General features: G+C 34.1%; 1 protein-coding gene across 1 annotated transcript in view; it reads left to right on the top strand.

Annotated features, from left to right (window-relative positions):
* Positions 1-9894, top strand: part of LOC105035987 (uncharacterized) — a 12393-nt gene extending 2499 nt beyond the window's left edge. The window contains exons 6-22 of the mRNA XM_073257933.1: positions 1-94; positions 192-293; positions 735-863; positions 1393-1509; positions 3209-3271; positions 4102-4194; positions 4292-4420; positions 4527-4622; positions 4778-4876; positions 6176-6253; positions 6338-6420; positions 6512-6629; positions 6885-6973; positions 7513-7603; positions 7675-7766; positions 9168-9454; positions 9566-9894. The exon at positions 1-94 is cut by the window's left edge and continues 38 nt beyond it. Of these exons, the coding sequence (XP_073114034.1) occupies positions 1-94; positions 192-293; positions 735-863; positions 1393-1509; positions 3209-3271; positions 4102-4194; positions 4292-4420; positions 4527-4622; positions 4778-4876; positions 6176-6253; positions 6338-6420; positions 6512-6629; positions 6885-6973; positions 7513-7603; positions 7675-7766; positions 9168-9454; positions 9566-9594 (1789 nt within the window). The 3' untranslated portion in view covers positions 9595-9894. The remainder of the gene's footprint in view (positions 95-191; positions 294-734; positions 864-1392; positions 1510-3208; positions 3272-4101; positions 4195-4291; positions 4421-4526; positions 4623-4777; positions 4877-6175; positions 6254-6337; positions 6421-6511; positions 6630-6884; positions 6974-7512; positions 7604-7674; positions 7767-9167; positions 9455-9565) is intronic.
* The last annotated feature ends 7585 nt before the right edge of the window (positions 9895-17479 follow it).

A 17479-nucleotide genomic window follows, 5' to 3' on the forward strand; every position in this document is an offset into this window, starting at 1 on the left:
ACCAACTGGAGCTAAGAATGGCACACCTGCAATATCTAAGAAGGAGGAATTAAGTGAAAGTTCAGATTCAGATAGTAGTTCAGATGAGGACATTGTAAGTAACTTGGATGCTCGCTGCTTCCTATGTTACGTGAAGGATACAAGGGATTTTAGGCTTGTCATTCTCAATCTGACTTTTGCTTCTCTTGTAGAAACCCGCTGCTTCAATAAAGAAACCTCCTGTAGCTGTGCCCAAGAAGAAACCCGAATCAAGTGATAGCTCTTCCGAGAGTGATTCTGATGAGGAAGAGGAGGTACACATGTTAATGTTTTAAAATAATTTTAGAATAAATACATTGACCCTAAAGGCAGTGTTTGGTCAGTGAGTAAAGCCTTATGCATAAACAACAGTAACAGCATCTTAAAGGCAGGCATAAACAAGGAATAGGTATTGCTGGTCAAACTTGCTTGCTCCAGGAATCATATGTTTCAAGGGGCTATTACTGTCATAAAACCATCACTTGTGCTTGGCTCCTATTTTGCTTCTGGACAAAACCACCTTCCAAAAGCTATTCCAGACATTGTAGGCAAATGAAAAATAGAATTAAGTTATGACATAACTTTTAACTGTTCCCGTATGCATAACTCTTAGTCCCTTCCTTTTCCCTTTCATATTGTGGAGCCAAATTCATCTAAAGTGTGCTGTCCATTTCCAATTGTCATTATTTGATGAGTGTTATCACTCTTTTTTGCAGGCGGTCACAGCCAAAGCTGGAGGACCTGCAAACAAACCACCTGCATCATCAAAGAATGGAACTCTTGGTGCCTCAAAGACCGAAGAATCATCCAGTGACACATCAGAGAGTGATTCTGATGATGAAGAGGTAATGGTCTATTTTTCTCTGTTGATGGTTATTGCCGACTTAAGCAAGGGACAATGCAGCATGAGCCTTTAGTTAACAGTCTTACTTTTATTCTCCCAATGATTTGCATGTGCGGTATTAGTTTCTAAGAACTTATGATTCCACTTTCATCAACCTTTGTGCTGGAAACTTCTTTAGAAGTCGCATAATAGATTCCCTCCCAGCTCCTTCTCCCCCTCTCCCTCCCACCTGTGCCTCTTTTGAGAGTATTAACTAGAGTGTCACCTTTCCAAGTACATGAGGACCTCTTCTCAGTGCAAGTTCTAAGGAGACGGTGCAGTCTTTCCAAAGTCCATATGGCTAGCTTACAACATTTTTTTTTTGTCTTACATTGAATCATATCATAGGAACATATATTGTGCTAAATTAAAAAAAAAAAAAAACTGGAGGAAGTTACTGCTAAATTAATCTACAGTACGATGCTCTTCATGCATTTGATGGTACATGCTGATATAACTTGACTATTGTATGCTAATAATTCAATGCACAGGCAAATGTCGCTAAGGTTGCTTTACCTACCAAGGGCATTCCAGCAGCATCAATAAAGAAAGAAGAATCAAATGATAGTTCAGAAAGTGATTTTGACTTGGACTCTGATGAGGATGATGTGAGTCCCACAATTTTCATCATTCATGATCTTCACACTTGTCTTTCTTAATTGTATAAACAATTTATGAGTTTTCTTCCAACCTATTTTAGTGTAAATTCATGTAAAAAATATATGTTTTTTTTTTTAAATTTTTGTTAATGATATTTTTTGTATGTTATCTGCAGGAACGACTTAAAACAATGTTAAAAACATATTGAATGTTCCTTTCACATGTGGGTATGATAATAAATAGTTTGAAGGTTCATGATTTGTGGGTGATAGATTGATATGATAGGTGTACTAGGTCCTATTGTTTCTATGGAACCGAAGAGCATGCTTCAGATTGTTGAGTTGTTCCATCCGGGACAAGAAGATTACCCACAAGTTCAAGCTTTCAAAATAAATAACGTTGGTTTTATAACCTTGGGAACTTCCTCATCATGTGATTAGAAATATTGGATCCATATTATTTGAGAACTTCATGCGTCTATGGAAATTGAATGTGCTTTAGATGTAGTCATTTTAATTCTTTTCTTAAAGTATGCATTGATAAGTTCACAAAAAAGCACTCATCTTTTTCAGAATAATCGATTTGTTTCTGAGATCATGTGCTCTATCATTTTAACCTGTTGAATTGTCAATATTTTACTGTGATGATTATGGAGTAAGAATAGTCTGTTAAAAGGTCATAGTTGTATACCACTAATGGTGTAATTTTTTTCTGTATAATTAATTTGTTTAAAACCATGCATAGCTATTGCCTTATGCTCTGAACCTAGTTTAGAATTTACAACATGTTACATCAATTAGATTATGGCCCTTGAGAGGCAGGAATTTTCTTTTAATACCAATGGTGCTGTGTTGGCCATCTGCCTTTTGGTGCATTTCTAGCTAGTGGGATGAACTGATCCTTAACATTGTGGTCCCCAAGTCTTAAGTAGAATCAACATCTCAGTTCTTGAATCTAATGATGACAATATTGAAAAGTAGGGTTAGTTCACTAGCTAGAAACACCAAGGGGATGAGTGGATTAGTTATGCTATGATATTACCGTGTTTTTTTTTTCCATCTCTCTTGTCACCCAGGCTTTTGGTGTGCCTCTAGCTAGTGAGCTAAAGTGGTCCTTAACACTGTAGTCTCCAAATATTAAATCAAATTGAATGATGACTATATCTCATAGCATGGGTGGTTCACGAACTAGAAGCATAGAAGCAGTAAAGGAACAGGTGGAGATGCTTGGAAAGAAACATAATCAATAATCTATGTTGCTGATGGCAATAATAGATAATCTGCATAGCTGATGCAAACTTAACCTGGAGTCCTATTGGGGAATCTCTGCAATAAGGGAGGTCTTAGTCTGCAACTATGTAACGAGTTGTCTTTATATGCATTTTTTTGTAAAGGGAATAGACAACCATTTCCTAAATCAAGTCTCTGAGGTCCGAGACAGTTACTGATTTATAAGACAATTATATAATTCAAATAAGTCCTGCAACTAACTACCATCTAAGATCTTTTAGTATTTACCTTCAACAAATCTTTCTTATCATGTGTATTTTTCGAGATAGTAGAAGCATCCCAATTCTAACTGAAGATATAATTTTTCGGTGTTGAGATCCCATGAAATTCTTCACAAGTAATGTTCTGTAATTGCTGCCCTAAATTTCTGTTCGACTTTGTAAATCTGAATGTCATTCTAAATGCATATTTGATGCAGGAAACACCAGCAAAGGTTCCTCCCAAGAAGCAGCCTGTCACTGTGAAGAAAGATGTTCAGCCTGTAATGTTCTTTTATACTGTTTTGCCATTTTGTATGTTTGGTCTTGTTTATTGCATTATGATATGGATCTACTCATTGCTGGATGGGGCTTTCTTTTTTCTTTTATAGTCAAATCATAACCCTATTTCAGTAGCTGGTTACCCAACTTGTTCTTGAAGTTGCTGTTTAGTTTTGTCATGTGGGACAATTTGGAAAATTCAAGATATAAGTCCTGGTGGGATGTCCTGTAGGACACTAGGATGGGGTATATCTCCTGTCTAGATCGGCACGTCTCAGGACATCCCCTGTCCCAAGTGTTGGGATGAGGTAGGATGGCGGTACATTCTTTTCCATTGGAAAACCGGGATAGCACCCTATCCCACGAGTTTTAAACCTTCTTGAGTACCGCAATGCATGAAAAACTGTTTGAATATTAGAGTGTGGATGTAGGAATGCTGTTGTCATCAATGAACCCTTCCTAAATGTTGTTGACATGTTAATGTATTAAGATATTTCCTTGTTATTTCCCACTTTTATGTGTTTTGTTCCACAGCTCTTTTTGTAACCTTCAGGATAATGTAATTTGAGTTCCTGTGAATTGCTTCCTGTGGTCCTTTACTCTATAATTGTTTGGTAATGACCTCTATGATTTGTCCTATTTATGGTATCTTTCTTTAAATGGCCACATCTGTCATTGTGTGTTCCTAAACATGTTTTTTACATTCTACTCCTGTTCCATGATATTTGAATGTCATAAGTTGCTACCTCTGGTAATTCTCATAAATTATCATATTCAGTTGCCTCGGTACGGCATTAAGATCTTAACACTATTTCTAATTATCTGGATCCAGAAACCACAGCATAAGGCCAAAGTAGATCAAAGTTCTGAAGAGAGTTCTGATGAGAGTGATGAAGAACCACAAAGAAAGAAGCTGAAAGTTCCGGTAGTGTTTTGTTTTTGATTGATTGTGATCTATTATCCTGCAGCAGCTCTGGCTTTCCATGCACATTCTTGTTATCATGATGATTATTCATATTTAGGATACTGTTCCTGGAAGTGTCAACAAGCCAACTGCAAAGCCTGTTAAGAAAGAAAGTGATGAAGATGAGGATGACAGCTCTGATGAAAGTTCAGATGAGGAACCTTTGAAACCACAACAAAGTAAAAAGGTAATCATCATTATACTGTTGTTGCAATTGCAAAATAAAGAAAAAAGATTTTTAGTACTTGTTTCCTGATCATCTGTTGTCTGTTGCCTGTATCTCTAAATGCTAGCCAACGAAAGCATCTGCGGAAAGCAGCAGCTCTGAGGAGGATTCTTCTGATGAGGAGAGCGAAGATGAACAGCCGATGGAGACTCTGCAGAAGAAGGTAATATTGTTACTTTATGTGAACTGTTGATCAATATTTGTTGTTTTACGTGAAGGTAATATGTTCATATTTTATTTATTTCAAAATGAAAATATTTTAAGTACTCGCTTGCTGATCCTTTGTTGTCTGTTGCATGTATCTCTTGTGAATGCTAGCCAACCAAAGCATCTGCGGAAAGCAGCAGCTCTGAGGAGGAGGATTCTTCTGATGAGGAGAGTGAAGATGAACAACCTATGAAGACTCCACAGAAGAAGGTAATGTTGTTGTTTTATGTGAAGTCTTGGTTAATATTAAACGTGAACTGGAAGTATGAGAAGTTTGTGCACTGGTCAGAGAACCTATTAGTTTGGTTTTTTTGGTTCGGTAAAGGATAAGGATTGTTTGATGATGGTTTCAGGATTTTTTTTCTCCCTTAATGAGCTGGTTCAATTGGATTGTTAACACATGATGTTTGTGTGGGTCATGTATTTAGTTAATTTGAGTATTCTTTTTTATGTCAATTATGAAACGAGAGGCAAAAAATGTCATACCTGTCTAGGTGTTTGCTTTCAATGTAAGAACGTTTTTATGTGTAAACTAGTATGCTTTATCTTTGTGGGAAGAAATATTCAAAAAACCTTGAACAGTTTTAAAATTTTGATGTCAACTGAGTCTAAATCTATAGCAAAATTTTGTTTCATAACTTGGAAATCATTAACATTTTCTCGGCATTATTCTGGTGCCTTATCACTCTTCTTTCATGAAATCATATTGCATTCTGCAGTCTGTAAGCATTCTCACGAGAGGCTGTTGTATCCAGATTTTCATCGACATTTGATTCTACATCCCTATATACATAGAGACTAGAGTAGAAAGTCTAAGTGTGCCACTATTTGATAATTCACCGATTCTCTTGCTTGCATGGTGGCAAACACTGTTCAAATTGTTTCTCTTATAGTATTTGTTTATTTTGGCACTAATATCAAGACACGACTATCGGTTGTTCGTGCGCTTTGGTATTTCTGTTCTCGGATTGTTGCCAATTGGATTTTATTTAGCAATGTGGGTCTTAAATTCCATCTTTTTTGTGCAGCACAATCATAATCCATTTGTACTGCTTAAATCTTTATGTTGAGCAATTTTTCATTTTGATTTTAAATGGATGACAGGAATTGTTGGACAATCCCAATGCAGTCATATAATATTGTACCAGCAGACTCCCACTTATTTGGCATTGCAGATTATGAGTGTTGTTTTGCCCTTTTGGGCATGCCAGTTTTTGTTGGCGTCAACATTTAATATTTCATTTGGAGTTACTGGATTTAATGTTCTTTCCCTCTTCCTTCATGTATGCTTTTTTAATTAATCTAAGACATGCTCCCAACAATATGGACCTTGAATTGATTATTAAAGTTTGATGAATGGCTGCAATAATAGTTACCAAGTTCTTTTTCTAATAATTTGGGTTTAGCATTATCTTTGTGTCTATATTTTCTGTATCTTGTGGTTCAACATTTGTGAAGTATTTTCTCTTTTATTTATTTATTATTTTTTCTAAATATTAAAACATGCAGGACTCAGATGTGAAAATGAAAGATGCACCATCAGCAAATGCAGCACCAAAACAGTCTGCTACAAAATTTGACAAGAAGGTGGTAATTTATTCATCTGAGTCATTTTAGTGGTATTTTGGTTTTCTAAATGTGCAAAACTGATGTTAATTTTGTACCATGTAGCCTAAGACTCCTAGCAGTCAGGGGACTGGATCAAAAACAATATTTGTTGGAAATTTGTCCTATGATGCTGGACAAGATGATGTGTATGTATCACCTTCTAAAGTATCTAAATGCCTTTGAGTTAAATCTATATGTTTACTTGTGCACATGTTGAATATGCCTTTTTCATTTCAGGGCTGAATTCTTTAAAGAGGCAGGGGAGGTTGCTCAAGTTCGGCTGGCAGTCACTGATGATGGACGCTTTAAAGGGTTTGGTCATGTTGAATTCACCACTGAAGATGCAGCTCAGAAGGTAATCTTTTTTTATTGTTCTATTTTTATTGTTGTGAATTAATTCTTTAGCACCTAACATAGATCACATGGATCTTCTTGTTTAACTCATTACCTATAAATTCCCCACAATTCATTTATTTTCTTTCGATAATTGCCTTCAGAAAGTTCTTGTTAAAAAGATTACACACTAAACAAGGGCCATCATGAATACATGAAGTTGTTCATTTTCTTCTACATTTACCTCTAATAATACCTATCCTTGATCCTTTTGTAGGCACTTGAATTGAATGGTATGGAACTGTTGGGACGTGCAGTGAGACTTGACGTGGCCCATGAAAGGGGCGTATATACTCCTTATAGCGGGTATTGGTCTTCCCTTATTTTCTTTAGGATATTTTTCTTATACTGCTGATTATCATGTGGTTCATGTGGAAGAAAAACCTGTTTGTTGGTATATGTAACATAACCCCTGTACATAAGTTGAGTTACATTATCTATTACTGCTTCATGTTTTGAATTGTCATATAGATTGGTAGTATGCTTACTTTAATTAACCTATTCAAACCTTTAGTTGTTTATTCCCCAATGTTTTAGTGGTGGAAAGCTTCTTAGTGGATTGAGTCCATTGAGATAATTAATAATCCTATTTCTTATGATCAGATAAAAAGTAAATCATGTGTGCAAGTGTATATGTAATGCATATGTATGCATGTGTATGTATACACACTATTACTGTGCAGTGCACTTATGACTATTAACTAATTGTTTGGTGAACCACTTTTTTTGAAGCATTATAACTCAAGGCCTGAAAAAGGGCTTCCAGAAAAAATGCACAGAATTAGCCCCAATTTTTTACTATTACAGATGCCAAATTGTTGCATGTTTTTTGTGTATATTTGCAGGAAGGAAGGTAATTCTTACCAAAAGGGTGGGAAAGGTCTGAGCTACACTATATTTGTAAAGGGTTTTGATAAATCAGTTGAAGAGGATCAGGTATTGTTTTAATTTAATTAATCTAATCTTAATTCTCTTTGTTCTGTATGTAATTTTTGAACTTATTGCAGATCCGGAGCTCCCTTGAAGAGCATTTTGGGTCATGTGGAGAGATTACTCGGCTTTCCTTGCCAAAGGATTATGAAACTGGTGCTTTTAAGGGGTCTGTTTATATTTGCATTTAGTATTGAAATCTTCAAGTATCTTTATATGTTTGGACTGCACTGCAAATTTCTCTCCTTTTTGAAATATATCTCTTTTATTTGGTTAGAGATATGTTCATCTATTTGCAATCTCTTTTGCTTCTGCTGAATTTTTTTCTCGTGTAAGCCATGCCAAGGCATATCAGGTGATCATGTTTTTTGTGCTCTTCTTCGTTCTTTAGCTTTCTATCTCACTGAAAAGTGGTGAGGGAGACGGGCTTGGGGGAGTTCATTATTTTTATATTTTTGTAAAATGAATAAGGGACACTTCACTAAAAGTTCAATCTATGATTTACATCTTCAGATGGCCCTCTAATACATGGTATAGTTTAATTGGGCAGTCCAGAGTGTATAAGGTGGTATAAAATGATAAATTTTATAATAACAACTATTTCTTCATGCAGAAAATCAGATGTGTCTATTTGTGTACTTTGTCAATTATTTCCATGGGCTCCTATTTGTTGATACTCCAACCGGATGGAACTTCTGAACTGTCATTGGACAAATAGCCAAACTCTTGTCAAGTAACAGATAAAAGGGTTGGAGCATGGGGAGGCTGGTGGATGGGAGAGAAACCAACCAAGAGATTCTATGCTTTTTACCTTTCTTTACTAATAAAAGTCACATCAACAATTGTTATGTTCAGTATGGAAAAAGGATGTTAGAGTTTCATTTAAAAGGGGGTGTGTTATCTGGGTGGCAATTTAAGACTAAGAAGTGAGACTTGAAACACATCCATGAACTTTTATGTTTTTTTTAATAAATATTTTCTGAATTTTATAAAATCTTTCCTAATAAATTTTCACTTTAATTGCCTTTGTACTTACAAAAGGAAAAAAGATATGGGAGTTCCAGTGGAGAGGGGACAATATATTTGGATTGTCATGTGCGAAATAAGGCAGCGCACGTTTCTCCAAGTTGTTTTTGTCAAAAGAAAATTCTGTGAACCGGAGATGGGTGTTATTGCAGAAAAGGTTGTTTGAGTTTGCCAATGACCATCTAATGTCATTGTACAGAAGTAACCAATATAAGAGAGAGATGGAGTATGCCTTGGTGGAATAAATCTTGCATGCTTAGCGATGGCCCCATCATTCAGGATGTGGAGCCAATGTCATGCACAAACACACATACAGAGAGAGTAAGAGAGATATGATGTCTGGTGTCTTGCTGGTTGGGGTTCTTTGTTGTTTTAATCTAGATGTTTCTCACCTAGTATTTTGCTGTCTCATGCCTGTTGTCTTCCTTCGCACTGCAAGATCTGAACACTTTTTTCCTATTCTGCTGCATCCTTTGGTTATTTGATTTGTAGCCGTGTTGTCTGATTATCTTGCTGTATTAAGTGGCAGCTTTTTTGGTTGCAGGATGGCATACATGGATTTCAGAGAACAAGATGCCTTTTCCAAGGCCTTGGAACTCGATGGTTCTGAACTTGGGGGCTACTCATTAACAGTAAATGAAGCTAAGCCAAGAGGTGACAGCCGTGATGGTGGCTGGAGTGGTGGCAAGGATAGCGCAGGCAGGGGTGGTGGCAGATTTGGAGGCCAACGTGGTGGACGTGGTGGTAGAGGTGGCGGCAGGGGACGAGGTGGAGGTGGTAGGGGACGAGGGGGAACCCCTAACAAGCAAAGCATCGTTACAGCCAGTACCGGTAAGAGCAGAATCTACTCTTATTAGCGACGACTACTCTGTCTGAAACATTGGTGACCCTTAGCACCAGCAATACCAGAAGCATTATATTGATGGGATTTCTGTTTTACAGGCAAGAAGACGACCTTCAGCGATGACTAGATGGGGCGCTTCCTCTTGAATTTTGCTGCTAGTGCAGATCCCAAGTTTGTCATTGCCCATCCAGTGAAATATAGCCGTACCTTGGTATCGTCTTTCAGTCTCAAGGTATATTATTAGTTGAATTGGTTTTGTTAACTCACCAGCAACTTTTGACCTTGTGGTTGTCTACTTTTTGTGACCTTGAAACTTTGAAATCAACTGAGGGAAGTAGGTAATTTTTTGGATTGAGTTTCCTTTCATGGAGGACGTGCAATTTTTATAATATGCATTTTCTATAAAATATTCCATCATTTGGATTGATGTCAGGAGGTGGCAAGAACAACGGCAACGTTTATATGACATTGTCTTTCTACAACTAAAAATTCTGTCCATATATTATTAGAAGTTCCGGAAAAGTTAGAATGGTTTCATGATGGTAGGTCGGAATTGGTTGATAAAAGTATATATATATATGCTCGTATTATGGCACTACCTGTATGGAGTGCTTGCCTAACAATTGATTCCTAGTTGTTAGTCGAGCATGATTATACTCTCATTTTCTAGTGTTCTCACACATTGTCTCTATGGATGTAAATCTATCTTGCTATCCATGTAATATATGATTTCTGGGTGGTTTATCGAAAAAGAGACAATTTCTCTTTCTGCTTTCTGCATCACGATATTGGTAAACTGGAGGTTGACTTTGATCAATGCTGTACTCTCACATCTGCCCGCATATTTCACTTTTTACTTTTTGGCTGTTAGGATGGGTTATCAAGAAGATGATAATTTTTGAACCTCTTTTCTCGGGCCGCCGGGTAGGAGTTCAATTCGGGGTCATTGTTTGGCTACTTGGCAAGACGTGCAAGAAAATTTTTTTTTTTTTCTATTTTTTTTTTGGGTACAAAAGGATAAAGATCTATTATTTTATAGATAAATATTATAAAAAAATAAATTAATTTTTTATTAATTAATTTATTCATGTTTTCATATTTTTCAAGATGGATATCACGATAGTATTTATCTATTAAATAAAAAAAATTTTATCTATTCAAGGAGTGGTTAAATTATATTTTCATCAATCAAAAATAATATTTTTAATCTATTTTTAATATATCTTCAAATTTATAATAATAATAATAATATAATATAATATATTGTAATATTAATATAATATAATAATAAGTAATATATTATGTTATTATAATATAATATAATAATATGTAACAATATAATAATATAATATATTATTATATATTAATATATTATAATATATTATAATTTGATAATATAACATATTATATGATATTATATTATTATATATAATAATATTTATATAACACTATAATAATAGTATAATAATATAATATATCTTATATATAATAATATATGTTAACATAATATAATAATATAATTACATATAATAATATTATATTAATTTAAGATATTAATATAATATAATATATTATATTATTATAATATATTATGCAATAGATAATAATAATATATAACAATAAATTTATTATATATAATATATATTATATTAATTTAAGATATTAATATAATATAATATATTATATTATTATAGTATAATATATTATGTAATATATAATAATAATATATAATAATAAAATAATATAATATATTAATATGTTATAATATATTATAATATATTATATTATATTATATTATATTATATTATGATATTTATATAATAAAAAGTATTATGAAAAATATGAATAAATTTTGATAATTTATTCAAAAAATTAGTAATGTAAAAAAAAAAAAGAATAACAGATTTTTGAACTATTTTTCAATACAGAAAAGAACATGATTAAATTATTTTTTATCTAAATATTATTTATAAAATATATATTTAAAAAATATAAATTTTTAGATAAATTTTTTAAGCAGACCCGCGAGACCTTAACGTCCCTACGATATACAGATTGTGGTGGAAGTTGGTCAACGTGGATGATGGCATTTGGAAGTCTCTGACTAATATATATTATGATACAGAGGAGCGTGTACTTCTAATAATAGAGCTTATGCCTCTAGTTTGGGGCGAGGAGTATTAGGAAGGTTGTTCCTTTCCTTCAGGGAAAAGGTGCTACTATTATTTGGTGTGGATTATCAGTAACATGGAGCCACAAGGTAGATGTGAGGGGAGATGGAAGTCAAGCTATTCGATATAGAAGTAAAGCTATTCACTCGTAGAAGCATTAGGATGATAAGTGTCTCAGCTCTTTATACGACATCTTATAAGTGAGTATGAGGCGGCAAAGCCGGTTGAAGGTGATTTGGTAATGGAATGCCAGGATATTAGTTTTGAAGCAAAATAAGCTATTGGCTAATTTTTGAGATGGTGAATTGCTGTCATGATGGGTCCTCTGCCGCTTGATAATAAGTACTGTTTAGATGCATCTTATCTTAAGTCTACGTTGTTATGACTTTATTATTGTTAGGCCTTATTTCATAATTTTAATAAAATATTGATGGGAACTATCCTAGAGCCCCATTTTTGGAAAGTTTATCTTAGGCTCACCAAAATATTCGGAAAGTTTGCAAAGGAGGCCTGCAGAGAGGAAGGTAGCCCGGGAGTAAATTTTCGTTGCAACGAATATTGTTTCCCAGAAGGGAGTGGGAGAATAGGGAGACTTGCCCCTTTATTTTTTCCAATTCAGACGTCTTTGATTTGATAGAATATATCTAAAATCTTCCTCTCTCAAAAGTATATATATAAAATAAAATATATAGAATATATTTAAATTAAGAATTTGGTGCCCTCGGTAGAGGCATCTGCATTGCATGCACCAATCATGTCAAATCCAATGGTGGATAAACATGCCACGCTATTCGCCAATTCTCGATTGCGTGCTATCTACTGTATATGTGCTTCGGGAATTGCCATGGTTCACTTGCAGCTGGTACATGCAATAATTTCTTACAGTAGAGAAAGGTGCGTAATATATATAAAATCATTAAAATCAAATCATATAAAGAATATGTATATTGACTCATATATTTTCTTACATTATTTTTTAGACATAATATTCTGACTCATATATTTTCTTACATTATTTTTTAGACATAATATTCTGACTCATATATTTTCTTACATTAATTTTTAGACAAAATATTATATATATATATATATATATATATATATATATATATATATATATATATATATATATATATATATATATATATATATATGCTAAATTTTCTTTCTAACGACCCCAGTGGTGAAAAAAAAGGGTGCTATATATACAGGAGCTGGGGGAGGAAGATGAAGATCATGGATTATAATGAAAATTTTTAAGTAGAGTTTGGAGAGTGGACGTAGATGCTTGGTGTTGGAAATTATATTCTAAAACTAATCGTTTGACGATTATGCTAATTATAAATATGTATAAATTGATCATCAATAAAAATTATTTGGCTGATTCATCACAAGGTTACATTTTCTAAATGAACTCATGTATTGTGATGAAATCTTTAGGACTAATTTGATCGATAAAGAAAGATTTATTGTTTAGTCCTTAAACTTATTCACGACCAAACGATACGCTATTACTAAGACGATAGCAATTATCAAGTATATGTTATTGTGTGCCATATGGGTTGGTTGTCTTCTTAACCAAAAAGTATGAAGACACTGGTATGGCATGCAGGTAAAATGTAAGAGTACATTTCACTGAACGTGACCAAATTCGGAACACTCTACTGTCAAGAGTAGCTCCAAGAGATATAGGTATAAGTGTTCCTCCGATCTGAAATCACCATAATGACTTACAAGCAACTCACTGTGCTTTGGTACCAAACTACTTAAATTTTTAATTCAGTGACTGAAAGATTTTTGGGCACAGTTAAGTACTTGCAAAGTTGGTGTGTGAGTCAAGATGGGATTGACCCCTCCAGTTTATAGGACATAATGCATCACTGTATTTCAATTTAGTAAAATCTGGGTCTGGATAATCTATGTGATGAATTTCAAAGATTGAAATACAATGTGGATGACTCATCCAGAGTTGATAGTTAAACCCTAAGTCATCTTTGAGCATTTAGGATTAAAAGGATGAATTATATGATAACCAAAGTCTAGAGTTCGTGAATGTTGCTTTGCAATTATTCAACCTATCCAGACGTTGGGTACCATTGCTAGATGATTACTTCGATTGGTATAGAAATTTATTCTTATGCTACCGGCTTAGGTTCAAACTTATGGGGTCACACTCAAAAGAAGTTTCTTACTGATCAGATGACTGATCAATGATTGAGAATCATTTAAGGGTATAATCGTCAATATGATTGATGGTTAACCTTATGCAAAAGTTGAAATAAATTAATTCACTAAGAGTTAGTGAATTATAGGAGGTTTAATTAGCAATTAGATTATTGATTAGCTCAATTTGATTGAGTATTGAGGTTTGGATCAAGTCTAATTGAATTAGATTCAATTAGGTTTGATCTGATTAGGTTATGAGATGGTCTAATCATTAAGGGTGTTTGATTCCTGATTTGATTAGAACTTGGGTTTGATTAATTTTTGATTGAATTAAAATTTAATTGAGTTAATTATATTTCTAATTTGATTAGGTTTAGTTGGCTAATTGGGTCTAACCAAATTTGATTTGGACAAGACCAAATTAGATTAAGTTGAAATTCAAATCAGTTTGAACTTCAAACCAAGCGTCAACTACCTTTTCTCCATGCCAATTAATCCTTCACACAAATTTTGAATTTGCATGAAGGTTTCTTATGCCAAAGTGTTCTCTTTGTTGCCCACTTTTGATAGGGTTTGGGTGGTATTAATTCAAATTCAAAAGGATTTGAGTTTGAAATCCTAATCCTTATCTTAATCCTCTCAAGCCGGCCCCTTGTGAAGGGGTTCTCTTTGTGCAACAAAAAGGAAACTTTCTCCCAATTTTTTCACATGCCAAATACCTTTGTTCGGCCCTCTATTGATAAGGATAAGAATGGTTTAATTTGAATTCAAAAGTGTTTTGAATTTGAATGAAAACTAATCTTTATCCTTGTCAACCACTTCATGCCCCCAACCTTTAAAAGTCCTCTAATTTTGTGCAACAAAATTTGGAGATGCTTTTACCGTGAGAAATAGTTTCTCATAGAGGGGGGTGTGTACCGAGAGTGGGGGGTCTTCTGTGCATGAAAAATAGAGAAAATCGGTTCCTCTTGGGCATGAGATTATGGGTTCCCTAGGTTTCGACTCTAAGATTTTTGTTGAAAATTATATCTCAAAATCAATCGCCAGCCTATTGACAATTGTGTTCATATTTGTATATTGTATATGAATGTTTATTAATAAAAGTTATTTAGCTTTTTCATCATATTTTATCTATCTTCTTAGAACTCCTGTATTGTGATGAAGTCTTTAGGACTATATTTAATTGATAAAGGAGGATTTGTCGTTTAGTCCTTAAAACATGTTTGCGATCAAATGATATGCTGTTAATAAGATGATAGCGATATCAAGTATAGGTCGTTGTGTGTCATATGGGTTGGTTGTTATCTTAACCAAGGAGTGTAGTGACACTGGTATGGCATACAGATGGGATATAGGAGTATATTCACACTAAATATGACCAATTACGGAGTACTCTGCTGTCAAAAGTAGCTTACGAAGGGTATGAGTATAAGTATCCCTCTGATCTGAGATCACCATGGTGACTTATAAGCAACTCACTGTACTTTAGTGCTGGACTATCTAAATTTTTAGGTACAGTCAAGTACTTATCAAGTCGGTGCATAAGTCAAGATGGGATTGACCCCTCTGAACAAGTAAGAGTTAATGCATCAGTGTATTTCAATTTAGTAAAATCTTGATCAGGATAATCCATGTGATGAATTTGAAAGGTTGAAATATAATATGGTTGATTATTTCAGGGTTGATAGTTAAATCCTAGGTCACCTTGAACATTAGGATCAGAGGGATGAATTATACAGTAACCATACACTAGTAGGTTCTTGAATGTTGCTTTGCAATCTTTCGATCTATTCGAACGTCGGGTCTCATTGCTAGATGGTTACATCGATTAGAATAGGAATTTATTCCTATGCTACTAGCTTAGATTTGAATCTATGAGATCACACACATTAGAAGTTTTGGTCTGATTAGATGGCTGATCTGGTGAAGAGTTCCACTGGATTAGGACTCCAGTAAAGAGTCCCACTGGATTGGGACTCTGGAGGAGAATCCCACTGGACTGAGACTCTATTATTAATGGAGAATTTATTAGCAATTAGATTACTAATTGACTCAATTTGATTGAGCAATGAGGTTCGAATCAAGTTTAATTGAATTGAATTCAGTTTGATTTGGATTATGTTTGATTAGATCCAGCCTAATTGTAAGAAAAACTTGTTCCTGATTTGATCAGGACTTGAATTTAGTTAATTCCTAATTGAGTTAGAAATTTAATGAGAAGATTGTGTTCCTAATTAGATTAGGTTCCTTCCTTTTATTGGGTCTAAACCAAATCAGATTTGGATTGAATCAAAATTAGAAAACTGAAGAGTCCCAATCAATTGGGATTCTCTCCCTTGCGCATGCCCTAGAATCAATGCCATACATAAGACGCAAAAGGAGTTTGCATGAGGGATTTTTTGGCATGAGAAAAGAGGGTGCAGAGATAGTGTGGGTGGCACTCATGATGAGTCATGAATCTTATCTCCTTCCTCATTTGAATTTGATTCAAATCATAGATAAGAAAATAAGAAAGAAAGAAATCAAGTTTCATGGGAAAGTATTGGTGGTGCCAAAATTCCTTTCCTTATTCATGTTGAGAAGGTTAGTTGGCGTGAGAAAGATCTGATTTCTTTCCCATGCCATTACAAAAATTAGCGTGGAAATTTTGGACGCCATATCTTTTATGGCGTGAAGGGTGTTGGCACCTCTTCTTAACCCTAATCCCTAGCCCACTTATAAAAGGGATCCAATTGTTGGATGCCTAAAAAGAGAAGTGTGATTTCAAGAAGAGAAAAATAATTTTCTTTAGTCTCTCCTCCTTCTTTTAATTCTTCTCCCTCTCTAGAGTGTCCAAGAGATTCAAAGAAGAAGAAAAAATTAGCCATCAAAGATCTTCGCGAGCTAGCACTCCCGAAGAGATTGATCAGCAATCGATCTTCATGTAGATGATTCATAGAGGTTGGACGTCTTGTGCAGCTGCGAGCAACCTGAAGGAGCTCCAATCCATATGATACAATTATGGAGATCAGTAACCCGTGCTTCGATAATGAGTTCTGAACTCGTTAGATCAGATTTGATTAGATCTAATGGTTAGATCTAATCCAGAGCATCGTTATGATTGATGCAGATTTTTTTATTTTCAGATCTTAATCACATATTTAATCATATCATAAATCTTGACAAAGTAGTTTAGATTGGATCTTATGCATATAATGTAGATTAAATCGTTTAATCTATCATGTTTCACTATAAAATTTTAAAATTGCATGCATAGAACTGTCTAATTTTTCTTCAAATAGTATCAGAGCCTCGTTCAATATGATATAATTTTATATATATTTAAATCTAATTTTATATTATTTAGATTATATCTAAATAATTTTTATTTTTATATTTGATATTTGATCAGTCTAGTATATGTTAGATTAGTGTTCTGAGTAGTAAAGTACTCGGATTGGATAATCACCAAGCCATCCGATCATAGGAGCAAGTAGAGTTACATGACTCTCTCCTCTCATTCAATAGGGTACTCTTATGGCATGTAGGGGTGTCACTGTGAGATCTCATGAAGAAGAACGTAAAAGAAAGAACTTTTTTTTCTGTAAAATCCTAGATCTTGAAATCTTAAAATTTATTGTATGTGATACAAATTATAAGAAAAGTAATAACATCTAATCTTAATGATTAAAATTA

The sequence above is a fragment of the Elaeis guineensis genome, chromosome 5 (genome assembly GCF_000442705.2).
Source record: "Elaeis guineensis isolate ETL-2024a chromosome 5, EG11, whole genome shotgun sequence".
NCBI classification, from domain to species: Eukaryota; Viridiplantae; Streptophyta; class Magnoliopsida; order Arecales; family Arecaceae; genus Elaeis; species Elaeis guineensis.